Genomic DNA, 26,755 nt, shown 5'->3' with positions numbered 1-26,755 from the left:
CCCAATTACATTTGTGACTCTCCACAATATAGTAACATCATGATTTTAATTAACATACTTTTCCTCTCTCTTTCACACCTAAGAACTGACCATCTCGTTGGGGGACCTCATCGCCATGCATCCATTCCATTGCCATAGGGAGATGGACCATCAACCCATGACGGTATTTATATCCAACTTCAGTTCCGTTTTCAGGTGAGATAACAACACTGAACGTTTACATAAGTGTCTTGGCTTCAGAGTGCTTCATATACACTCACTGACCAAGCTTCCCAGCTCTTCGAGAGGCAGGTCACCATTCCCCCATACACCGGTTGAGAAACTACCGGTGTCGGAGGTAAAGGGCCCATGTCAGAATTCACAGGACCCCAGGATTTTACAGCTATGATCCCTCCTTTGTGTGCAGAATTGTGAGAGTAGCTAGGAAGCCCCTTCCCACAAAGCGCTTGCAGTTGGGATGCGGGACACAGCCCTGCTCCATGTTCCAGGCTGAGCTATTTTCACTGTATTTGAATGATCAGTACTCCAGCTTCCCTTATCCACTAGTATCCGCCCCCTGGCCTCTGCCCTGAGGACGCCAAGCAGAAGGAGGCAGGAAAGCGGAAACTAGGCTAAATGAGCCAAAGCAGGGGAGACGCAGTAATAGGAGGGGGGTCGCCCCCCGCTTCCTCTGGGTGCCTGCCAGGTAAATATGCCTGCGGGAGCCAACCGCCGGGGTCTGCAGCAGCCGCTTGGGGCCCCTTCTGCTTCTCCGGCCACAGTGGGGCGGCGCTGGAGGAGGGGACAGTGCTGGAGACAGAGCAATGTCAAATGGCGCAGGGAGGGACCGGGCAAAGGATGGGCTCATCCACTTGCTGGGAGCAGCTCCAGCGAGTCCAGCACCAGCGGGATGAAGCCGGGGCGAGCGGACCTGTGTGAGTGGGAAGGCGGCTCCTTTGGGGAAGTGCTCAGGCGGATCCCGCACAACCCGCTGTAGCGGCAGGTGAAGAGTCCAGTCCATGCCCTGGAGGTAATGAAGGGGCTAGTGAACGGGCTACCCCAGCCCCGTCCCCAGCCCAGCCCGGACAGCTGAGCCGGGTCGGAGCAGCACCCAGGACTTTCCCGGAAGGATCCTAGCAGGCCAGGGAGCGCGCCGCCCCTGAGACGGGGGATCCCAGTGCAATGGCTGGTGCCCTGGGTCTGGACTCATGTACATCAGGACATCGGACAGACGCTTCCCCGTACATTTCCCTGAGGGAGCCGGGACCCCCGCCTTGAGGGCAGAGAGCCAGAGCCTGCCCGGCCCCACCCTGTTTCTGGGCAATCCCGTGACTGCGATGCAAGGGAAGTCGTGCCTTCTCCCACCAGGGGGCAGCAGATAAAACCGGTCTTGCACTACAGAATTTTGATGACTTAAGTTAAGGTGACATACAGCCACCCCATCCACACTCCTTCTTTGCTTCTTCTGTCTGTCTGTGGTGGTGTCCTCAGCAGGAGTGTGTCCACTCGCTGAAGTGGGGCATTGTGATGCAATCATAGCTGGAGTCCCTACCCTGGGGCTGACAGCCTGAGCTGTGGGCCTGGCATGGGGCTCACACAGCTGGAGTGTGCAGCTAGCAGATTCCCTGCAACACAGCAGCCAGCCTGCGATACCCAACTGGAGACAGGATTCCGGAGGCTGACAGGTTCTCCACACTGCAGCAGCCCTGGGAGCCCATCTGCAGGCAGGAAGCCTACCAGCAGTGAAATTGACATTGTCAGTTTCACAACTGCTGTTATTTCACATTTCCTCTCTGGCTCAGGCTGTCAGCCCCAGGGGACAGAGGGCTCCAGCTGTGAGCCCAGCATGGGGCTGACAGCCAGCAGGTGATGCAAGTAACACAGTGTCTGCACAGACACTGCATTGCCCTAACTACATCAGCCTAAGCACTATGCCTCTCGTGGAGGTGGAATTATTGAGGTGATGTAGTAGACAACTTACATTGGTGAGAGCTACATTTTGGTGTAGATGCTTACAGGGTTAGGTTGTTGACCAGACCACCGCATCCCTCAGCACACATTGGGCCGTGCGGCCAGTTGCATCGGTCTGTGTAAATAGGGTCTGTGTAACTGTTGCCCAAAGATGCTGCATGTGCTGGGCTGGGTCTGGTGGGATGCTCCACGTCTCCCCACTGTATGAGGCCTCCCATCAGAAAGCCCAATTGGCCATTTCAGGGGCAGCGAAAGGGATGGATGGGAAGTGCTGACTGGCTCAGAATGCAGGAATGGAACTTCCAGACTGTCGTGACAGCCTGAGGAAGTTACACATGAGATGGCCCTTTTCCCACTGTGCTTTGATCTAATACACTGAGTGGTGCCTTACTTAAGGTAACCAGGAGAGCCTAGTGGAGAGAGCCCCGTGTAGTTCCTCATGTGACCCCTGCTGGAGTTGCTCTGCCTCCCTCCTACAATGGGCAATACTCACACCTCACAGTCTGTAACTGGTTCCCACAGAATCTCATCCCAGTTCTGTTTAGATCAGCTTTGGAAAGACGCCCAGCTGCATTAAGTTTGGGTAGCTCCAGTGACTAGAATGGAGCTACGCTGATTTACACTAGCAGATCTGGTCTTGTATCTTCTCCAACTGTAAGCTTAAGGCATTATATGCACTTGCCTTGTTTACTCCTGGGGAAATTCTGTGCCAAAAAATTAAAAATTCTGCGCATAATATTTTAAAATTTGGTACATTTTGTTTGGCAAAATAACACTATAAAATCATGTCACTTCCAACTATTTTGGTAATTTATTTAAAAAATATCTGTCAGCAAGGTGGTTTGTAACAATATAGACATACACAAAATTTCCCCCAGGAGTAGAAAGTTAAAGAAACCCCTATGACAACCAAGTTCCTGTTTCTCTGCCCCCTGCCCCTCAAAGCCCAGTCCGGTGGCCAGACACTCACACTTCCACCAGCCATGCCCCATGAGTCCAGAAACTCACATCCTCTATGCTCCAGAGGCCAGCTGCGAAGCCCCCCATCCCCAGCCCAGACACTAACTCCCCCTACCCCCCAGAGCCCAGGGATCCAGTGGGAGAAACAGCCTGATGCTTAGTCCTGGGGTTTCAAGGATTTTCCTGCATACCCATGCCGCTTGGCTTTTGGGTGTGCTTGGAACCTTCCAGTTCCCTCCCCCAGCCTTGTCTTCTATTTGCGAACTGAACTTTGCCAGATTCAGTGGCCCCCAGTGGTGGCCAGCATCTCTGCTGCCCATTTCAGTGGGGGAAAAAAAGGAAATTCTGTGTGTGCAACATTAATTTCTGCAAAATTCTGCATTGTGCAGTGGCGCAGAATTTCCCCAGGAGTACTTATTGTATAAATGCAAAATAATTATGCCTCTTTGTGCTCTGGGCACAGAGGAACAGCAGCAAAATGTAAAATAGTGCAGAAACTGCATGAAGCAGCAGAAAGAAGAACAAGAAATTCCCCCATCTAACACTCACTCTCAGCTTTGTTTGTTTTGCACTCTTCCTGGGGGAGTAGTTTCCTGGAAGTACTTGGTCCCCTGTCCACTAGCTCCTTGGGATTTGAAACAGCAAACTACAACAGACAGATAGTTGGGTCCCTCCTGGTAGCAAGCAGAGCTCGCCCTCTTGAAGTTGGTGGCAGGGAGTGAGGGAAAGAGAGGGAGTCTTTGTGGGAGGAGACTGGAAGTTCCAGCAGCAGAAATTCTGGGCTCAGAGGGCTATAAACAATGACAATCCTTAGTTCCCTTACACACATCATGAACCTTTCACTGTCTTACCCATTAGCTCTGTTCCTTAATCTTTCTATTCCTCTCTCTTCTCTCCCAGCTCAGTCCCCTCTCCCCATGTCCCATCTCTCTCTATTTCACTATTCTTATAAGTGCTGAGTACTGGCATTGCACACAGTTGTTTGTAGTGGATGTTTAGTCTTTTCTTCTCCTAGTTTCAGTAGCCTTTTGTTGTTTTTTCGTTGTGGTTGTTGAATGCAGAAATTTCTACATCTGGGCTTTGCTAGGTTAATTGTCAACTTTTCCAGATCTCCAGCTCTGCTCCTATCCTTCTTTTCGTATGGCTTGGGACTAGTTTAAAGACCACAACCAGTCATTGCATCCTAAACCCCATTCTAGTATGTGGATTTCTTTTAGTGTTCTCAACTTATAATTACGTGATTGTTTTCAGGGCTCTGCTCAAATATTTGGCTCTGGAGGTGCACTACAGGGATTCTTGCTGTTGTTGTGGTTTTGATCTTGTGTATTCACCTTGGTAAGTATTTAAGTACTTTTAAAATAAAGTATTATTTACCTCTACAGTCAAGAGAACTCCAGATTTTCATTTAAAAACCAAAACCAAATTTAGCTTGTTCATAACTCCGATTATCTGAGAGTAGAATAGGTGTCCCTTGAGAGAGACACTTCACTTTGAGACTCAGTTTCAAGACTGGAGAGGTGAAACCAGGGGTGAATATAACTTAAAGGACTCACTGGTTCTCTGGAGTCTTGAGCAGAGGCCATGGCCTCAATCAGAAGCGGTGGGGTCTTTAAATTTCCCGGGCTCTTTAAATCAAGATTTAAAGGCCCCAGGGTCAGTTTAAAGGGCCCAGGGCTCCCACCGCTACCACAGCAGAGCCCCGGGCCCTTTAAATCACTGCCAGAGACCGGTCGCTACTACCCCAGGGCTCTGGCATCAGGGCTCAGGAGACGATTTAAAGAGCCTGGGGCTCCTGCCACTGTGGGGAGCCCCAGGCCCTTTAAATCACCAGCCGGTCTGGTCCGGCATGGCATACTGGGTGATACTGGCTTACTTTCACCTCTGGGTGAAACCCATAGCAGTAGAAATGGTAAGGGCCATATATAGTTGTGGTTTACATGTGACATGGGAATATGCCACCTTGTCTATTTCCAGATTCAAGGAAACACTCCTTCAGTTCACAGGCAGAAGATTTCTCTGGCCCTGACTCTTTAACGTCTGGCCCTGACTCTTTAAAAAATTGAAAGCTAAATTAATGCAGAAACTGATGAGACTGCCAAAAAATGCTGCTCTGGCATAACAGCCAAGGCTGGCTCAGTCGAACACTGAAGTTATCAGAGGTTGGGGAGATTATTTTTTAATTTGGTAATTTGGTCTGTTGCTTTCCCAAAATGATTTGTGGGTATAATTAGACTGTAATCTCTTTAGACCAGGTCTATTTTATGAAGTTGTTCAGCATCTAGCACCCTCTAGGAAACATATCGATGATACAAGCTCATTAAATTTAAATCTCAGCCCAATGTTATATTTGATTTACTGTAATATTTTTAAATGGTCTGAGATATTGTCTGCAGAGGGCATAAATTCAGGGCTGGGTTAGGTAGCTCCAGGAAGCCTGCTCTGGGAGATCTGACTGGCAGAAATGTGATGATTTGTTGTTGTTTTTTAGCGGTAAATAGCTCATCCGGGAAAGGTTCTTATGGCTCTCCTCCTCCGGAAGCCTGCCCTGCTGACTGGCTGTACCACCAAAGGAAATGTTACTACTTCTCTGAGACAGAAAAGGACTGGGATTCCAGTTGGACCTTTTGTTCCTCACACAACAGCTCCTTGACTGTAATTGAAAACCAGCAGGAACTGGTAAGGGAATGAAATATGATAGTTTCACTCCCTCCCATCTCCTGGGATCTATGTGATTCCCCACTCTCTCATTCTGCTCTCTCATCTGAATTGCTGTAAATCCAGTGCAAGGAGTGTGACAAGGCACAGTGCACAGAAATACATGAACATAAGAATGGCCATGTTCTGGGTCAGACCAAAGATCCATCTAGCCCAGTAGCCTGTCTTCCGACAGTGGCCAATGCCAGGTGCCCCAGAGGGAATGAACAGAACTCCTCTGGAGCTACCGTCTTCAATCTTGGTAGTTAATGTTTTAGAAGTTGCCCATGCAATGCCTCATTTTACCTTTGGATTGACCGGATTCACAGATCCTGGTGTCTGAGGCGACTGTTTGTGAAAACAATGTCCTGTCTTTCTTATCTGTAACCAGACATAAATGCTCTCTGAGTTACCAGGACCCACCGAGAACAATTAGCCTGGATACTTGGGTTAGCCCCAGGTTGGGAGTGAGGTAACAATTCTCTTCCACTGAGATTTGTCATTTATCTTGAATTTTAAATTTCAGTGCTGGGATGTTAGAAGTGATCCCACTCCAGCCCAGCTCTGAGATATAGGAAGAGATTCTCTCCTTTCCCTGGTCTGTCCCTTAAATGGAGCTGCAGTAGTGCACAGGGCCCAAAAAAGCCCCATAGCCAGCCAGAAGAGAATTGCCTCAGCTGAAGGGAGTGCTGCAGAGCTCCCATCCCTAACCTCAGCATAGTGGTCATACTGGGGGCAGAAAGGGAGTCTGCAGAGAACAAGCTGCTCTATGGGTTCTGGGCAGCTCCATTTTACAAAGCTGCACATAACCAACCCAGAAAGGTCTGTTCTGAATTAGAGTAGGCTTTTCGGCTGCGCTTAGTTATGCTAGGGGCCACACTGGCCCTAGCCACCACAGAAATTTGCCTCCCTTTGTCTCCACTCTGTCCAGACTGCATCTGGGTGTGCGGTGGCTCCTAGATGGGCAGTACATACTCCCACCCTACACCTTCACTACAGGAAACTTTGCACTGTATTGAAGCTCCTTATCTTCACTTTCAAGACCCTCTCTAATCTGGCGGCTGACTGTATCTCTGCTCTCATTTTCTCCTACTTCCCACCTTGCTCTGTATGCTCCTTCCAGTCTTGTTGCCTCATTGTTCCCTTCATCTTCTTCCATGCTTGGTTTGGCATGGTTTTCTTGCTTCCAACGCTTGGAACAATTCCTCTCTCTTCATTCACTTCCCTCTAGAAAACCTACTTCATCCAGGAATCCTTCTTCTGATCTCTACACCAATGATTTCTCCAACCTGCTTTGCTTAAACTGTTGTCCACTGTTCTGTTGATGTCACACTGCAGCTGTTCAGCACAGAGACATCACTTATTCTCTATTTTGTACAGTCTTGTGCTCATGAGTCTGTGTATACTAAATAATTGTCTATGTTCATCCAGGTTCTATAGTAGACTCTATTCATCACTGCAGTGTCAGAGCACCTCCATGGCTCAATATAAATCTTAATCCATGACAGCCTTTTGAGCAAAGACTTCCAATCAGGCTGAATTTTGGGGTGCTTTTCTTTATGTGGATATCACAGGATCCACACTTATGATTTTGATGTCAGCTCTCAAGAGGTGAAAGGCTAATACATTAAACCATAGTCGTCTGGGAGAAGGGAAAGATCATCCTTTCATTTTCTAGTCTGGGACAAAGATTGCTCCTTGTGGTTTTTTTTCCTACAGAACTTTATAATGAAAATAACAAAGCAAGATCCGTGGATTGGACTTCACAAGACAGGAGAAGAATTCCATTGGATAAACGGGACTCCATTAGATAGAAATCTGTAAGTTGATATTGACTTGTATTGGCCTGGATACATGATAACAGAAGGGTTAATGAAGGGTTCCTGGAATAAGCAGAATTTTTGGAATGATTTGAAGGGGACCAAGGAGAGAAGGCCAAGGCAGCAGAAGCAGACAGCATATCTTAAGGTACATTTACATGGAACACCACTGATGGCAGTGTGTAGGTTGTGTGTAGCTGCATGCTGATGAGGAAAAGCAGGCTGTGTTCACACTGTGGTGGTGTGCAGTCACACACAGCCGTGAAAATCTCTGGTTGGGGGGTGGCAGCGAAGAAAGGCTTTGGCAGTGGGGACTTGCAGTAGCCTTCCCCACTGCTCCCTCTCTATTAGAGGCTTTCACATATGCCAGGGTCTTTCATTATGGCAGGGAATCCCCTTTACTGGAGCCTTTCCCCAGTGCCTTCCCCCCGCCCTTGAATTTCCCTACTGCTGGAGACTTTCCCTGTAGCATGGCTAAGGCAGGCTCCCTGCCTGCCCTGGCTCCGCATGGCTCCCAGAAGCAGCCAGCATTTCCCTGTGGCCCCTAGGCGCAGCTGTGATCAGGAAGGCTCCGCGTGCTGCCACTGCCCCAAACACCAGCTCTGCAGCTCCCATTCTCTAGGAACTGCTGCCAATGGGAGTTGGAAGGGCGGCATCTGAGAGCGCAGGTTATGTTAGAGCACTGCACAGAGATGACTGGCCATCCCTGCACCTGGGAGGCAGATGTGCCAGCCACTTCTAGGAGCCACATGGAGCCAGGGCAGGCAGGGAGTCTGCCTTAGCCCTCCTGCACCGCTAACCACGAGCTGCCTGAGGTAAGTGCTGCCCAGCTGGAGCCCAAACCCCCACCTGCACCCCAACCCCTGGCCCCAGGTTGGACCCCCTCTCCCGTACACTAACTCCCTTCCAGAGCCCGCACCCTAAACCCCTGCCCCAGCCCTGAGCCCACTTCTGTGCTCCAAAACCCTTGACCCCAGCCCCAAAACCCTGAACCCCAAACCCCTCATCCCTGGCCCCACCCCAGAGCCTGCACCCCCTCCCACACCGCAGCCTCCTGCCTAGCTCTGATCCTGGTCCCACACTCCAACCCCCTTGCTCCCAGCATGGAGACCCCACCTGTACCACCTTCATCCTGGCCCCACCCCAGTGCCTGCTCCCTGAGCTGGAACCCTCATCCCCTCCCGCATCCCATCCCACTGCCCCATCCCAGTGATAGTGAGTGAAGGTGGGGGAGAGTGAGTGTTGGAGGGAGGGAGAGGGAAAGAGTGGGAGGTGGGGCCTCAGAGAAAGGGCAGGCCTTGGGGGAGGGATGGGGCAGGGGCTGGACAAGGGTGTTCAGTTTTGTGCAGTTAGAAAGTTGGCAAACCTAACCAACCACCTGAGGTTTAATTCTGGAGACTGTTAGTGTGACTTGATTTCCATTTCTGTGTAACTGCAGGTGAAGAGAAGGGCGAGCGGTTAGGTAGCCAGGTCCTAAGTTCTCTCTGAGCTGCGCGGCGGCAGGGAGAGATGACTCTTCCCCAACCCCGGACCTGCCGTGGCGAGGAGAAGCTCCCCTGCCCCGGCTCCAGGCCAGCTGCAGACCTGCCGCAGCCCCAGCCCATCCCCGGATCTGCTGCAGCCGGGAGCGCAGGTGCCTCTCCCCTGGCCCTGACCTGTCATAGCTGGGGGAGAGGCACCTACCCCCAACCCAGCTCCAGCCTAGACCTGCTGCGGCCACGGGACAGGTGCCCCTCCCATGACCCCAACCCTGACCCAGATCGGACCTCCTGTGGTGAGGAGAGGCTCCTCTCCCCCCACAGCCCAGGTGCTGCTGTGGGGAGAGAGAGCTGGGAGGAGTCCTCTCTCCCCACCATAGCCCCAGAGCAGGCTGCATCCCAAATCCCGCATCCCCAGCCCCACTGCAGAGCCAGTACCCCGAGCCGGAGCCCTCACTCCCAACCTTCTGCCCCAGCCCTCATCCCCACTCCCACACACTGTACCCTCTCGGCCCCATCCCCGCCACATGAAATTTATTATGTGCTCCAATATGGATGATGTCACACATCACCCCCATATTCGTGCACATAACAAAATTAATTCCGCACGTGTGGGAGAAATGAGAGGGAACACTGGCTAGGACTCAAGCCATAAAGGGCTTTAGTCATAGAGTCAACAGCTAAAATATTACCCAGAAGCAAATAGTGAGCTAGTGCGGTTAACAAAGGATTGGTGTACTATGGTGTACTGATTTCCATTTCTGTGGCTGTCTTAGCTAACATAAAGCATTCATGGGTAGCTACACATACAGCTCAATGCATTTATCCAGTCTGGAGGTGACAGGTGTCAAGGGCCACATCTGAGAAAAATGAGACACAGCCTACCCAGCTGCAGATGGAAACAGTACTTTGAGGTTCTTGAGGTGTGTCAGATTCCCCATAGCAAATGGGGATCTATAATCACCCCCAGGCAGTAATCCTCTTTGACAAATTGTGACAAATTCCCTCAGTAATGGTGTGGAACCATCCCCCCAATAACCTGAAGCATCCCAATGCATCCTTCTAGTATTGTCTCCATTTTACCTGACTATTAGCCATTTTGCTCACTGTAGTCCCAAGATCAGCTGGACATTGGGAAACACAAAGGAATGTGCACCATTTGGGCCACATGAGGAAAGACTTTGTGTATCATCTGCATACTGATGACATCACATCCCAGACCACCCCCTATCTCTCTGAGAACCCATACACCTGTGCTGAAAGGAAAAGGATTTCCCCTTAAATGACCCATCTGGGCAGATGAGCAAGCACCCAGAAACACCTCCTTGGGGCTGTCAGACAGGAATGGAGGAATGCCCATATATAAATAGCCCAGTGTGCTGATTGTAAACCCAAGCTATTCATGTCATAGATCGAAAATGAAAGAAGACTTTGTAAAGGTTAAGGAAAACTTGTGTGGGAGACCTGAACTGGAGAGTTTTTGTGTTCTCAGGATCTGCTTCTGCAGTCACTTGCACTGGTGTAACTCCGCTGAAGTCAGTGGAATTGCACCGGTGTAAAACTAGCATGAGTGAGGAGGAGATTCAGCCCCACAGCTTTTTAAGAAGTGTAACAGTAACTATGAATTTCCAGATATGTAGTTTGTTACTGAATTCTTGTAAAATGGTATTTACTGAAATTACTAGTAACTCCATGGTAACTAAGCTTTCTGTCTGGAAATTAAATATATAAACTCTTTTATATTAAGTAAATGCCCATCTTCCTCTTTGCAATAAATGTCATGTAGGGAATTAGGGTGAAACACTGGGGTCTCTCAAGGGATTGTTTTACCACCAGAGGGTTCCCTTGTTCAGTGGAATTATTTGATGGTAAATTTCAAGGTAACAGTTTCTTTCTTTCTCTCTTGCAGGTTGGCAGTAAAGGGTTCTGGAGAATGTGCCTATATTGAATCAGATGTGGTCTCCAGTTCTGGATGCTCATTAACCAGGGGTTGGGTCTGTAAAAAAACCTCTTAGCTCTGTATTCTCATGCTTCACTCAGCCAATTAATCTAAGACTCAGAGTCCAATTGTCACAGTTCAGGGCAACTGCACCTGTGCTTCCCCTCAGTGACCCAGCAAGGGCACCTAGTCTCAGGCTTGCTGCATCTCTCTCCCTTCTGACTGAGGTATTTCCAAGGCTGCACAGTTCCCTGCCTTTACTGTGTTGTTCCTAGCACAGACAGGTTGTCCAAGGACACCTGCTTGCTTTCTCCTCCGAGACAGTTAGCAGGTGTAAATGCATCAGTTACAAGATACCACACAGCACTTCCTATGAGAGCCCACTTAATTCTTATGGTAAAAAATCATTACAGAGAAAGCATTAAAACAATAAAAGACACTACACACATGCTACTAAGCTTCCCAGAGTTCATCCTAACATGGATTCTGACAGGAGCAGTTCTTCCATCCCCCCCACCCAACGGATTCCTTGTGGTTACAAGTTCATCACAGCTTCAGCTCAGAACAAGCTCACTAGGGCTAGTCCTTCCAACCCTACCAGAGGTCCTGTCTGTTTTCTGGATTAGGAAGAAGGCCCTGAAGCTGGTTGAAAATCAGGCTATTTATCCAAAAATCTTTTTTGTCTGTTGGTCCCTGGAGAGTCTAGTTTGAACTAGTGGAGGTGCACTTCTTCAAGTGGTGGTGTCTCTCTGGAGATATTACAACCTGAGTGAATGTGCCTAATTACCCCCTGCTGTTCTCTTATTTATCCTTCCCATGGAAACACATACAATTCCATAGTAATACAGACACAGTTACATTTTAATACAGTGGACCCCAAAGGTATTCACCTAGTTCAATAAGGTGTAGCTTAGCTCAATAAAGTTCCTTCAGGATATTGCAGGAACTTGTCAGTCTTTTACATCAACAACATCTTGAAAGCTATAAATGCAATGTAGCCTCAGTACATTTGCACACATTTCAAAGCACTAACATTTGTAGATTAGCAAAATCTCTTCCCCAAAACACTGACCCACAACCCCCCCACCTGGGTTCAGAAAGGAAGGAGAAAGATTTATTAGCCATTAACTGAGAACTCAGCCACTGGTTTGCTGTGAATGCTGCTTGTCAATCTCATCTCATTGATTCCTTGTGCTCTCCCTTTCCCCCTAGTCTCTTTGGTGTATCCACCTGTTGTTTCTCATCCAATAGTGAGGGTATGTTACGTGTAGATCAAGGCTCAGTATATGAATCTACTAATTACTCTGTTGAGATGGTTCTAAGACTAGTGAGGGATAAACGAGAGTAAGGTGGCTGTCAGACATTGATCACTGTGAGTGAGTTTATATGGCCAGCCATTTGAGTCTAGCTGCTGGTGATGTTTGATGCTTAGGGTAAGAAACCATTCCAAATCAAGTGTCTGCAGTTGGGAAGGATCAGGAGTTACCATAAGTCTAAGAAGACTGAAAGCCCTCAGCTTTCATTTAAAAAAAATAACTGTCCTTTGATGAGCAATGGCAATAAAACCAACACAGAACCCCTCTGACAGTTTGTATGCAGCCATCAGTGAGTGCCCGCTGGTTAGCGAAAAGAGGATCTCTTCATATTCTCATGTGTGTAAAATTAGACCTTGTTTTACAAAATAATTATAGTATTTACACTGCTAATTTCCCCCCATAAGGTTCTGTTGTTACTGTTCTATTTGCCCTGTATATATTTTTCAATGTATTTTTCTTTATTTTATTTTCTTTGTTTATAGTTTATTTGCTATTTAGTTTTGTCCGTCATATGTATAACATTGGCTATGTGTCTTTACTACGACAGGACAATATAAATGTCCTGGAGTTTATGATTTCAATACTTTTAGTGACTTAAAGTTATAAATTTTTTTTTAAATATAAAAAGTCTAATAATTTGTAGATTTAATGATAAGTACAAGCAGATTTTTTTTATCCTTTCTACACACATACCCCTCTGAAGGGAAAACTAGTGCAGCTGTGTTAAAAGTTTTTCTGAGGAATACCCCTATGGCAAATAAATATTCCATGTATGTGTGAACATGTGTTTTGTGTAATTAATTAAAATTCTCATAACTTTCAGATTATTGGATGATAGGTGAATGCCCTAAACATCAGCCTATAGAGTTGTTCTCTCCCTGGCCCTGTGAATATTTAATTATTTGATACAAAGTGGAACAGCTTCAACAAGGGAGACTGAACAAGTCACACTCCAGAATACGCTATAGTAGCCCAGTGGCTAGGGCACTCGCTTGTGACATCCCTAGAATGGAAATCCCAGGGTAAACTCCTTACATTAGAGTTTTGTGTAGACTAGAGTGCTTGGTCCTGTATTTTGGTCCTATAATTAGCAATCAGGTAACTTAATTAACATAATAGTATATTTATGCATGTCTACATAAGATGGTTTGGTCCTAGGATTCAAACAAGATTGAACCAGACCAGCAGGAACAAAGGCTTGTGGAGTATCCATATTTGCATGTATAGCTGTATTAGTTAACTCAAACTGACCGACAAATAATTAACATGAGCTACCACTGGGCCAAAACCTCTAGTCTAGACAAGCCATAGGGCATTTTAATATTACACCTACATTGGTACAACTGCCCCTCCCCCCAGCACAACCATACACACAGGGCCTGATTTGAGACTGGATCACCAGCACTATTGCTTTCCAAAGATTCTGATGATCTGGTGAGAGCTCAGTCTTTAAGGAATTGGCCTTACTGGGGAATTTGGAATCTAAACTGGATCTAAATCTGCTGCCAACTGCCATATTAGCTCTGTACTTTAGAAATTAGCCAGCATGGGGCTATGGATTTGGACCTGTATCTGCATTTAAATTAATGTATTTATACAAAAGAAAAATCCGCCAACATCAGTCTGTGTTCTCCCAGTTGGGGCTGGGTGAAGAAATAATGGCTGGACAAACTTCCCGCCATGGGGTTCTATCACCAAGATATTTGCCAAGCTCAGATCTATAGCAACTTTTTAAGGAAGTAGGACAGATTAATCATCAATTGTTTCTTTAAATGAATTTGAACCACACAAGCTCAAACTAAATTATTTACAGCATTGTTCCCTGCTTCCCGGGTCCTCAAAGTTGACATCCATTTTTCCTGCATTACTTTCTTTACATTCCTCGATCATCCATGGATAGTCTACATCGGGGTAGGCAACCTATAGCACACGTGCAGAAGGCAGCATGCGAGCTGATTTTCAGTGGCACTCACACTATCCTGGTCCTGGCCACTGGTCCGGGGCATCTACATTTTAATTTAATTTTAAATGAAGCTTCTTAAACATTTTTTACATACAACAATAGTTTAGTTATATATTATAGACTTATAGAAAGAGACCTTCTAAAAACATTAAAATGTATTACTGGCATGCAAAACTTTAAATTAGAGTGAATAAATGAAGACTTGGCACGCCACTTTTGAAAGGTTGCCAACCCCTGGTCTACATGCTCAGAATTTATGTCCCCTGCAGATTTCTTTGCTTCCCTGCAGAAAACAAGACTTTCTGATGGGGAAGCAAAAGGAAGCCACAACAGTGGTCCTGCAACCTGACCCAGCAGTATATTTAGGTTGCCCAGGGTAGCCGGCAGAGAGAAATTACTGTGGAGCAGGGGGTAGGACTGGGGAAGACCTGGCTGGTGGCTCCTACTCTGCGCTGGGCTCAGCTGCTAGTCCCAGCTGGGCTGGGGAGGACGGGATTTCCTCTTCCCCTGCACGGCATCTGGGATTGTGTCAGATCCATCCCCAGATTTCTCCCCTGGCTGTAGGCAGCTTGGCAAACTGCCCGCAATCCCATCCACAGCGCTTCCTGCACCCATAGCTCTTAAGCTACGGGGGGGAGGAATTCATGTGCAGGGAGCTGCTCCCCCATCCGCCCAACCCCTGTGCATCCAGACCCCCTCATACCCAGACCCTCCCACCAAGCCTCACCCCCCACACACACCCCAGATTACTGCCTGATGAGCTCCACTCCCACTGCACCTGGACCCCTCCAAGGAGCCGCCTGCACTCTGCCAAGCCCTCGCCAGCTCTTCAGAACAACACTCAGATTTTGCTCTGTGTGTGTGAAACGTGTGACGTTTGTTGTGCTATATACATGACCTTTACTGCTATGAGTCAGAGATGGATGTTGGGTTTTAACAGGAGTAAGAAGCAATCAGGTTTGGGATTCTCCAGCAAATTCACAATGCTTGTAATAGTCTCCTCCACCCCTGCACACTGCCACTCACTCTCTTTTTCCCCTTTCTCCATTTCCTTATGTGAGCTCCTGTCATAAACAGATTGTTAAGGGTCAATGTCTCTTTTACCTGTAAAGGGTTAAGAAGCTCAGTAAACCTGGCTGACACCTGACCAGAGGACCAATAGGGGGACAAGATACTTTGAAATCTTGGTGGAGGGAAGTCTTTGTGCTTTTTGTTTAGGGGATTGTTCTCTCTTGGGACTAAGAGGGACCAGACATACATCCAGGCTCTCCAAATCTTTCTGAATCAGTCTTTCATGTTTCAAAATTGTAAGTAATAGCCAGGCAAGGCGGATTAGTCTTATGTTTGTTTTCTCAACTTGTGAATGTTTCTTTTTGCTGGAAGGATTTTTACTCTGTTTGCTGTAACTTTGAATCTAAGACTAGGGGAGATCTCTCTGGTCTATATGAATCTGAGTACCCTGTAAAGCATTTTCCATCCTGATTTTACAGAGATAATTTTTACCTTTTCTTTCTTTAATTAAAAGCTTTCTTTTTAAGAACCTGATTGATTTTTCCTTGTTTTAAGATCCAAGGGGTTTGGATCTGTGTTCCCCAGGGAATTGGTGAAGTCCCTCAAGGCAGCCCAGAGAGGGGAAAGTTTTGGGGGGACAGGTAGTGCCCCAGACGCTGAAATTTCTGGGTGGTGGCAGTGTTACCAGATCTAAGCTAGTAATTAAGCTTAGAAGTTTTCATGCAGGTCCCCACATTTGTACTCTGAAGTTCAAAGTGGGGGGAAAAACCTTGACATGGTGGGCAGTGGTGTGGGATTTTTAGGAACCAAAAGCCAGTAGGATTTTTTTCTCTCCTTTCTAGCTGCTTAGAAAGCAGCCTGAGGGCAGAGGTGTTAAGTTTTTTTAACAAGGGTCTTTGTTAAGAGGAGGCTTCAAGCTGTGATAGGAGTTTGACAGAGAATACCCAAATGGGTGGAAAAGAAATGGTTAAAGTCAGGACTCTAGACCTGTTGAGCAAATTTAAAGTCTTAGGGGAGTGCTAAGCTGGTGATAATGCCCAGCAGTTATCGATCAGTTTTCATTCATAGATCTCAAAGCACTTTAAAAAGATGGGTGAGTATCATTATCTCTATGTTACAAATGGGGAAACTGAGGCACAGGGTGACAGGTGACTTGCCTGGAGGCCACACAATAGGTCAGTGGCAGAGAAAAGAACATAATCCAAATCTCCTGGGTTGCAGGCTGATGCCCTAGGTATGGAGTTCATTCTGTGACATGCTGAATAGCAGGAAGTTACAGTGTAGCCAGGAGATGAGGGAGTCCAGGCAGACAGACAGCTGTCAGATGGAGGGATTAGTGAGCTGAGGGAGATGTGGAGATATGGAGAGCCCAAGATGAGGCTATCAGTCCAAGACACCAGGGTGAGAAGCTAGAAGCAGGAATATGCTAAAGACAGAGCCACGTAAAGGGAGAGACAAGGGGTACATGCGAATTCTGTCAAACTGCACTGAATAAATAGCAGCCAAAAAAGACATGATTCCCACCAGGAGGCCAGAGAGCTAGAGAAATCTGGAGGAAAGTTGGAGTGGTCAATAGCACTGAAAGCCACAGTGAGGTCGAGCAGGATGAGGAGGATGAACACTAGAAAAAGTAAACGGGAGGTCACTAACTCCAGAGAAAAGCATTGGACAGCATTTTACTGACACATGCTTGTTCTTACAAAATGGAGACCCTGATTTCTATTGGGCAGTATCTCAGGTTCTATCTATTATTGTCAGAAAATAGCATTATCCCATTTAAATATGACTTTAGAGACAGCTCTGAACCAACCCTCTGTGAACTTTGAGGGTGGCTGAATCCCAACCTCACCCTGCGTCTGTATTTTTCAAATGATTCTATTTTATATATGTCTGAACCAAAAGCTTGGGTCTGAACGCTCCTCAGATTTTGAGGAGGAGGGCTCAAAATCCCGATGGAAATTATGCCACTAAATTTTATGCCATAATGTCCTGGGTAATGTGGTAGTTTCCAAAACACCATGGTATGCATCAAGTGCTTCTCTGCATGTTCCATTAACCAGAACACTCTTCCAGCTCACAGCTGTTTCAGACTAGTGCTGAGGTCTGAACTGCGGGAGGAAGCAAACAGAAAATTTCAGCATGTGCTTGCACAAGGTGGGTCCTTTCTCCAGTGGGCTTCGGAACCTGTTTGAAATGCAGAAATAAACCAACCAGCTATTTCCTTTCATTGGAATTCATTAAAGCAAGCTGGGAAACAGAGTCTATATTTCCCATCACACATTTTGCTGCCTCTTCCCATCACATCTGTTCCATATCTTACCAGTAACTCTCCCCGCCCTCCTCTTCTGTTGTTAAGATTAATTATTAAAAGAGAGAGGCTGAGGAAGCCTGGTTTGGGTTTTGCTACCCAAAGACCAATGGCAGGGTTGAGTTTGACTGAAGTCCTGTTTTATCTGGATGACTAATGTATAGGTTCAGTGAAAAGGTTGTCTGCTGGCTGTTCGCGTCTGGACTGTGAGCCACAGCAGCAGAGCATTAAAGGCACCCGGGGTGACATGGCAAGAAGTGACAACCTCTCACTGGTCTGAATAATTGCACCCCAAATCTCACACTTTCCCTGGGTTAGAGAGACAGGAGTTACCATAAGTCTGAGAGGACTGGAAGCCCTCTAGTGTGAGAGAGGTCTGAAGAAAAGTATCAGTTTTCATTTAAATATAATTTTCCTTTGATGAGCAGTGGCAATAGAACCAACACAGATCCCCACTGGCACAAAGTTTATCAAGGTGATTTTTTTCCCTAAAGATCACAGAGCCAGCTCTTCAGCCAATGTGAATCAGTGTAACGCCATTGAATCAAGGGAAGATGTGCCAGATTACACCATTACAGGCTCTGGCTTCATCTGTCCTTCAGGGTTCTCTCCACCCACCTCCATAGGCATGGGGTTGGTCTTTGTGATTTGTGACACCAGGGACTTGAGAGTTTTTGGAAGGAGAAGTCCGTATGCAGCCACTACAGGCCACATGCTATTTAGGAATAACAGGATCTCATGATATTCTCATTTGTCCAAAGTGTAACTGTTTTTGATGGCTGTAAACTTGTGCTTGGTTTCATAAATTGTTTGCTTACAGTATTATGCTGCAATTTTTCCCCATAATGGTCTGTTTTTACTATTCACTTTGCCTTATATATTTTACTTCAATGTATTTTTCTTAAAGTTTATTTGCTGTTCGGTTTTGTCCATCTTATGTATAATGTTGGCAGTATGTTCGGGCCTTTACAATAACGAGACAATATAACTGTCCTGGAGTTTATGATTCCAATACCTTTAGTGACTTAGACTGTCTATATGATCATTTTTTTTTATAATTTTAATATTTTGTGGATTAAATAATAAATACAAGCAGAATATTTTAACCCTTTGGACACACATACCCCTATGAAGGGTAAAGTAGTAGAGCTGTCCTGAAAGAATACCCCTATAGTGAGTAGATATTGATACATTCCATATATGTATGAACATGTCAAGTTGTCTTAATTAAAATTCACATAATTTTCAGATTATTGGATGAAACAGTTCTATCTTTCTTTATATCTGAACAGTTTTTCCCCATCTGTTGCCGTGAGAATTCAGAAACACATTGTGACAGGTTTTGCCAGGGAGCTACCTGAACAAAGAAAAATGGATGTGCATCAGCCATGAGCAGATTCCCCAAGCACTTCAAGCAAAATACTCTGTTTTAGTTAAAATATAAACAAATTGATTAATTACAGAAAAGATAGATTTTAAGTGATTATAAGTAGTGAGCGTAGAGAACCTGGGAAGCTGAATAGCAAATACAGCTCCCTCGGCTGCCCCAAAATCTGCCTAGAGCATAATAATAAGTAAAATCCTGCAAATGGCATCCCACTGCAGCAGCTGTGCCAGGGAAGGTTTAGCCTTCTCTGGCCTATTATACCCATCGCCTCTAGTGCCCTCCAAACCCTACTGTGACACAAACACTAAATAATGTGCTCATCCCACCCCCTCAACACACACCATCTGCTCTTGCCCCCCACCCAAACAAGCTCCCCACATCCAACCTGCTCTAGATGCCTCCCTGCCCCATGCACATACCCTGTGTTCTACCCCTCCAGGCCCAGCCTCACACACACATGCTCTTCCCTGCATTTCCCTCCCCCACCTACACACAGGCTGTGTTCCTGCCTTCTACTTTCACATTTCCAGCAGCTGCTCTCCTCCACTGCTCCTTCATTATAAGCCCCAACCTCTGCTCAGCAGTCAGGGAACCAGGCAAATATAACTGCGTTCCTCTAATGTAATACAGCACAGGCTGGGGAGTGGAACAGTTCTGGTTTGCTGGCACTCACTGCCTTCCTGTTTAATACAAATTCTCTGGCACCCCTGGTCTCCGCCCCCTCTTGTCCAGCAGCTTTCACTCTCCATTTGCTGTTTGCAGCTGCAGTTGGGGATGAAGCTCATCTTCTGAAAGGGCATTTTATTTTGGAGGAGAGGGGTCATCCTAGTGCAAGAAGAATTTGGGATGAGGGACTTATCTTCTAGTATTTGTACCTTTGTGTAGCTGTTCAGGAGATGTGGATTGTGGGAGAGCCAACATGTACTGATCAAATGTTTAGGGAGCATAGGAATTTAGATCGCAGTGGGGTTTAAGAGTTTTGAGCAGCTGTAGATCAGTGTGTCTGCATTCATGCATGTGCACTCCCATACGCTTGTTGGCTCATTCTCATTTTGAATATTGTTGTGTTAATGGGAACTTTATCCACTCTAATGTATGCAATTTGGACATCAGCTCTATCCTGAGCTTTGTTCATCCTGCTCACTATGTTCCAAAATTTCCAGTTCTAAAGATTGTAGTAAGAGAGTAATACCATCAGCTTGCACTCTTGTGGCTTCTAGAGTAGGAGCAGGAAAAGTGAGTTCTGTCCCCTTATATTCTCTGTTGGTCTGATTAGTTCAGAGGCCTAATTCACCACCGCATTACACTAGCGTGACTCCATTGAAATCAAAGGGATTATATTGGCATGCAAGGGGTGAATCAGGCCCTATGTCTTCAACACTGGGAGGAGAAGTACTTAGAGGTGCTTCCTCATCCTGTGTTTGTGGGAAGACAGCTTGGGAAGACGAGAACTAAAGAGAGAAGTGAAAATGAGAAAGGGTGTAAAAGCATTTGGGGGGCTACTTGTTCCCCATAGACTGTGACAAAGTGGGAATGTTCTTAATATTTTCTCTGAATACTATGTGGGTGCCTCATTTTCCTCTATGCATTTCTTAAGTATCTAGGTGGTGGGATAAGGGCATGTGATTGTTGCAGAGCCCTAGAAGGGCACAGGTGTGCAGGGATCTGTACAGAGAATGGCAGACACCCTGTCTGCTGGCAACTGATGGCCTGGGCCCCTCCTCTGCAAGGTGCCAACTGTTCCTAATTATACCTGTAGGCCATGCACTGTTCGTTTCTAGGCTGAGGCACAAAAACCAAAGATTTACAGAGTGTCCAAACAATGAAGTTTTATTGCGCAAGGTTCAAACAATGTTCGAATGTGGTGTCCCCCTGCTAGTCAGGGAGAGACCCAGGCTGCAGATTACATAGAAGTTATATACCTTTTAGGAGTGCATGCTACCCTCGTGGATCGGAAGCCTTAGCCAATAAACAAGCCATTTTCTTATCTTTAGCCTATTACAGCTAATCATTGTCCTCGTGCTGGCTAGTGCACAGTCTAGCTGTTACCTTGCATACTAGAATTTTTCCTTAATTATGCTGTTGTAGCTGTTTTGCTATCCTCTTTCCTGTTTCTGGCTTTATCTTTCTTTAATGCTGCCCTTGGGAGCTTTGTACGTAGTGTGCTCGCTTTTAGTTAATGATGGATACAAAATAGGTGAACTTACAAAATGGAGTTGCTCATGCTAATTACCCTTAACACAACTAAAGGTGTTGGAGAACAAAGAGATCAGGTGGCCTTCTTGCCCAGGAAAGAGACAAACAGTGATTTCCCTAGACCCCCCCAGGGGGGGTGTACACCCCCCCTGAATTTCCTCAACACCCCACCTAGTTTTGTGAGCTAGTTACATACCAACTGTTTGGAAATCTGAATTTAAACTGAAACATTAATACACACTTAAAAGCTTATACAGTGTATGATAAAATATGTGTATCTGAAAAAGTATACTAGATTTGAAAAGTATGAATATAGACTAGCTTCCTTGCTTCCTTATACAGCTGGTTTTTTTTTATGTCAGTGCATTCATGATGTTGGCCAACCTAATAATATCAAATGATGATTTGTAAGCAAAGTCTAAATGAGTTCTCCCTGACAGCTAGTGATGAGCTGGGGCTGTGGGGCCAGATTATATTTACATTCACACCTAATCTACCTAGGTATCCAGCAAACCGATCTGTGTTGTCCAAGTGATAGATTTTGGCTGGGTTTGGGTTACAAACCACTTGAATGTGGGGGTGGGGGGAGGGGATGAAATGTTGTTCTTTTTGTATGAGTAAAGGGCAGTAGAACTGTACTTAGCCTGTGATGATTTCAAGGCATCAAGAGAGAGGGTGGGGATCTGTCCCTCTCCACTGTTTAAAAACAGAGCTGATTAGGGTCCATAGAGAGTCTTTTGTTCTGTTAAGTGACCACTGCAGCTGAAATCACTGACAATCAGGTCTAAGTGCTTAGTCCTGTTGTGGGGACAGTGTTCCTGTGGGACAGTGTTTTTGTGGAAGAGACAGCCCAGACTGCACTAGCAGCGAGGTTCCCCCAATGAGACCTCAGCTGAAATGACTGAGAGCTGGTGGAACCTCAAGAGACCAACTTGCAGAGGTCACAATGGCAGGTGGCAGCAGAAGGTGACTGTGCAGGGCCATTGGCAACAGAGCGGTGGAGTGAACGGTGGCACAACGAACAGCTGTGGCCAGAGCGAACAGTGAGCAGCTGGAGGAACAAGCAAGGTGCCTTCTTGTCCCCCATCTGGAAGGTGTACTCACGTGAAAGCACCTCTGAACTCTGAGTGTACACCCCCCCCCAATTTCAATTCCTGGAGAAACCACTGGAGACAAAGGCCAGAGGAGGGTCTGGAGGGGTTTTCAGTTTGGAGCTGGCTGGGGAAATGGAGGGAGGCCCACCACCGGCATCTGGGCTCCCTACCCACCCAAGATGGATCTGACTGAGGGGTCCTGTTTTCTATACCTACAAGCTCTGTTCTGGACTGTGTTCCTGTCACCTAATAAACCTTCTGTTTTACAGGCTGGGCTGAGAGTCACAGTGAATCACAGAAAGTGGGGGGTGCACAGCCCTGACTCCCATACACTCCGTGACATAGACATTCAGTGTTCTCTATCTTACTAAAGCAAGGAGAGCTTGTACTCAGTGATTGCACCATTTTATTTTACTTTATGTACTTCTAACAGGACAGGTTACAGAACCCATCCCTTGCTGCAACCTGCAGTTCTCTGTTCAGCTGAGCAGCTACTAGCCTTGGAATGACCCTTTGACATCTGCTGCCACCTCATATATCCTTTCAAACAATAAATCTGCTTCACACCATGATGATGGTGAAATAAAAAAGGTAAATTGGATTAGACAGTGACTGATATTCTTCCCCGCCATTTTATATAACTTTATTTTAGGGAAGGGAACTTTACTAAAAGAAAATACTTTCCCCTTCAGATCAAAATCTGAAGTCACAGAAGGCCTTAACCACAGCACCTTAAATAGACACAGTCATTTCCTGTAGTGCACAGAGATTTTAAAAAATGGACTGAATGGTATCGGGTGATTGCACTTTTAAGATCTGCAACACTCTCTGATGCAGAGTTCAAAACACCTGATCAGTCAGTCCTCTGTGGTGATTGGACTGGAGGGCAGCCTGGAAGACAGGCTTTCAGACTCTGCTTACCTGAGCCATTGTTTGATGCCATTTTTCTTCTTTATTTTCTTTTATTCAATTTAAATAATCTTTGTTTACTGAGAGTATAACTGATCTATAGGGGTGGCTCTAGGCACCAGCTAAACAAGCAGATGCTTGGCGCAGCAAAATATATGGGGCAGCATAATGCTGGGGCTTCAGCTCAAATCTGAGGCAGCATCCTGGGCTGGATCCTGACCGCCCCGGGGTGGCGGTCAACAGCTTGTTGTTCTGCTGCTGGGTTGCGGCTGGGCTGGGAGCCGGCTAAGTGGTGACCGTGTCCCTGCTGCTTTAGCATGGGCAGTGGCCACTCCCCCCCCAGGTGGGAGCTGGTAGCACAGCCCTGCCCCAGCTGCAGAGGACGGGCCGCTCCTCCTTGGCTTGTCCCCACTGCAGCAAGCTGAGAAGAAGCAGCCCGTCCTCTGCAGCCGGGGCAGGTCTGCACAACTGGCTCTCACCTGAGGGGTGGCCAGGTGTGAGCTGGTAACATGGCCCTGCCCTGGCTGCAAAGGACAGGCGGATCATGGTGCCCGGATGGGCCTCTCCTCCTTGGCTTGTCCCTGTCTCTGCCTCCTCCTCCTCCTCCCCTCTGTGCCGCCTCCTGTCAGGGGAGGGGAGAAGGGAGCAGAGCAGCAGCCCGGGCTGAGCTGAACTTGTGCCAGGGCCAAGGCAAAGACCGAGGATGAGCAGGGCTGGGATCCAGCCCCAACCCCTAGCCATGGGAGGGGTGGTGATGGGAGATGAATCCATCTCGGGCCAGATCCACTGTAAGGTAAGAGTTGGGCTGGGTGGGAGGGTCCCCGAGACCCCTGGGAAGCTTCTGCCTGCTGGAGCCCCAGAGGCTGCTACCTCCCTCCCTAGCCCCACACAGTGCGCCGGTGCCTGGAGTCTTCTTCTGCCTCCCCCACTGCAGGGGGCAAGCGACCTGGCAGAGAGGGGCAGGATCTGTCCAGCAAGCCCAGCATCTCTTCCTTTGCTCCTCCAGCCCCAGAGCTTTCTCCATCGCATGCCCCTTGAGGTTCCCAGCTGGGCGGCTTCAGCACTGGGAAAATGCCAGCAGGGCTGGGTCCAGTGTGTATCCGAGCTCATGGGGAGCTCTCTCGCCCCAATGACTAGCGCCTTACCTACGGCAGGTACTGTAGTGCAATAAGAGCGTGACATGAAAAATATCATGCCATGTTATGACACAGTCACTCAAATCATGATTACGTGTGTGTACTATGCTGCTCTATCGGAGCCATTCATGCTAATTTCCGTTTTGTGTCGATGCCAGTGGTTATAGGGCTAAAATGCCAGGACAAAAACGAAAACGACTTTCCGGTGCTGCCTACCAACAACAAAGAGAGAGAGAGCAAAAAGAATTAGAAAAACTATCTTGTACTTCAAAAAAGTATTTTAAAAAAGTCGACAATCAAGGAGAAAGCTCTAAGCAATGCATTGAAGGTGATTATTCATCAACTGATAAAGGTAATCTTTGGTTCAATTGGTCTTCATCAACTGATAAAAATGAACAACAATCTGACCAAAGATTATCTTCGCTAACTGATAAAGATGAACAATCACAATCCATCCAAAGATTTACTACTTCAGCTGAAGAGTCCAGAAATGAAGAACTATTATTCAAATCTAAAACTAAAGAATAGTTATTGGAAGGTGGAGAGACTTACATAGGATCGGATCCAAGTACATAGCCGACAATAATTACTGATGCAATGCGAATGATTATTGTGAAAAAAGGTCCTTCAAAACTAGATCCTACATTTGAATATCCATTTAATGAGTCGAATCGTCGAATTATGCCATCCGGTATGAAGAAAAAAAATGAAAAATGGGGAACAAGTTAATAGATTGTGGTTAGTGTATTCACAGACCAAAGATGTCGTTTTTTGTTTTTGCTGCAAACTGTTCTGTAACTCGGACATTCTTCTGGCAACTGCAGGTTTTAATGACTGGTGAAATTTGCATCAGCATTTGAAAGAACATGAAACATAAAAAATCATTTACGCTCATTGACAAATTGGATTGAGCTGTCAAACAGATTACGTTCCGGTACAACAATCGATATGGTACAACAACAGCAACTAAATTCAGAAATTCTATGTTGGCAAGTGGTGTTGGAATGTTTACTGGCAATCATTAATTTCCTAGCCAAACAATGCCTCGCATTCCGTGGATCCTCGGATATTTTATATGAGAATAACAATGGAAATTTCTTAAAATTGGTAGAGTTATTGGCAAAATTTGATAATGTTATGGCTGAGCATGTACGAAGGGTGAAAGATGGAAAGATTCATACCCTTTATTTGGGTAAAAATACACAAAATGAGATAATAGAATTAGTTTCTAATGGTGTGCGTAATGAAATTTTATCGAATTTGAAACATGCCAAATATTACTCAATTATAGTTGATTATACTCAAGATCTGAGCAAAACCAAGCAAATATCAATAGTTTTACAATTTCTGAAAATTGATGAAAATGCAGAAGTGAAAATTTGTGAACACTTTCTAGAATTTATATCAATGAATGAAACTACTGAACATTGTGGAATACCTTTAGAAAATATGCGTGGCCAAGGGTATGATAACAGCTCAAACATGCGAGGATGACATGCAGATGTACAGCAGAGAATACTGAATTTAAACAATCCTTTTTTCATTCCTTGCCATGTGCATTTGCTCAATCTGGTTATCAGTGATGCCGCCAAATCATCTAAAGATGCTGTTTCATATTTTACCACAGTGCAAGCAATTTACAACTTTTTTAGTGCTTCCACACACCGTTGGGCAGTCTTGAAGAAGCATCTTGAATAAAACCTCACACTTAAACTTCTAAGTCAAACTAGATGGGAAAGCAGAATAGATGCTATTAGACCGTTCTGATATTCATCAGGAGAGATTTACGACGCACTATTCGAAATAAGCCAGGATTTGTTGTATGATCCTTCATTTCAACATGAAGCTGAAACATTGGCTCAGAAAATGATGCAGTTTCAATTTTCATGTTGCACGGTTATTTGGCATAATATTCTAAATCAAATTAATTTGACCAGCAAAGTTATGCAGAACATAACCATAGACATATCTGAGGCAAAGACAATTTTGAATAAAACGCTGGAATATTTTAAAAAATGCTGTCCAGATGAAGGATTTGAAGAAACTGTCAAAGAAGCAACAACAATAGCAGAGGATCTTGATTTTGAACCGACGTTTGCACCTCAACAATTCATTCGTCCTCGGAAAAAAACAAGATAGTTTTGTTATGAGGCTCATGATGATCCTATTCTTGATCCAAACGAAAGGTTTAAAGTTGAATGTTTCTATTGTATTTTGGATGTAGCTATAATTTCCATTGAAAAAAGATTTTGTCAATTGCATGGTCATTGTAATACTTTTGAATTTTAATACGATATTGGAAATATTAAAAATCAGTTTTCCAAAGAAAACCTCATGAAGCACTACCAAGACCTACGTTTAGCGTTCAGTACTGATAAAGCTGCTGACACTGATGCAGTAGAATTGTATGATGAATTAATAGTTTTATCTGAGCTAATAAGTCCTAAAACTTCTCCTCTAAAATTATTAGAATTTATAGCAAGAAATGATTTTTTCACTCCAAAGACTGCTATAGCATTACGCATTCTTTTAACATTACCAGTATCAGTGGCTTCTGGTGAGCACAGTTTCTCAAAACTGAAATTACTAAAAAA

The 26,755-nt window shown here is 45.9% G+C and overlaps 1 protein-coding gene across 1 annotated transcript in view; it reads left to right on the top strand.

Moving 5' to 3' along the window:
* The first annotated feature begins 206 nt into the window (after nucleotides 1-206).
* Nucleotides 207-26,755, top strand: part of LOC127047042 (C-type lectin domain family 2 member L-like) — a 43,972-nt gene continuing 17,423 nt past the window's right edge. Inside the window, exons 1-5 of the mRNA XM_050944873.1 lie at nucleotides 207-685; nucleotides 4,162-4,245; nucleotides 5,399-5,586; nucleotides 7,324-7,424; nucleotides 10,812-12,217. Coding sequence (XP_050800830.1) covers nucleotides 616-685; nucleotides 4,162-4,245; nucleotides 5,399-5,586; nucleotides 7,324-7,424; nucleotides 10,812-10,917 — 549 coding nt within the window. The 5' untranslated portion in view covers nucleotides 207-615 and the 3' untranslated portion in view covers nucleotides 10,918-12,217. The remainder of the gene's footprint in view (nucleotides 686-4,161; nucleotides 4,246-5,398; nucleotides 5,587-7,323; nucleotides 7,425-10,811; nucleotides 12,218-26,755) is intronic.

The sequence above is a fragment of the Gopherus flavomarginatus genome, chromosome 1 (genome assembly GCF_025201925.1).
Source record: "Gopherus flavomarginatus isolate rGopFla2 chromosome 1, rGopFla2.mat.asm, whole genome shotgun sequence".
NCBI classification, from domain to species: Eukaryota; Metazoa; Chordata; order Testudines; family Testudinidae; genus Gopherus; species Gopherus flavomarginatus.
The sequence above is the reverse complement of the archived record's forward strand: the minus strand, read 5'-3'. Positions and strand labels throughout refer to the sequence as shown.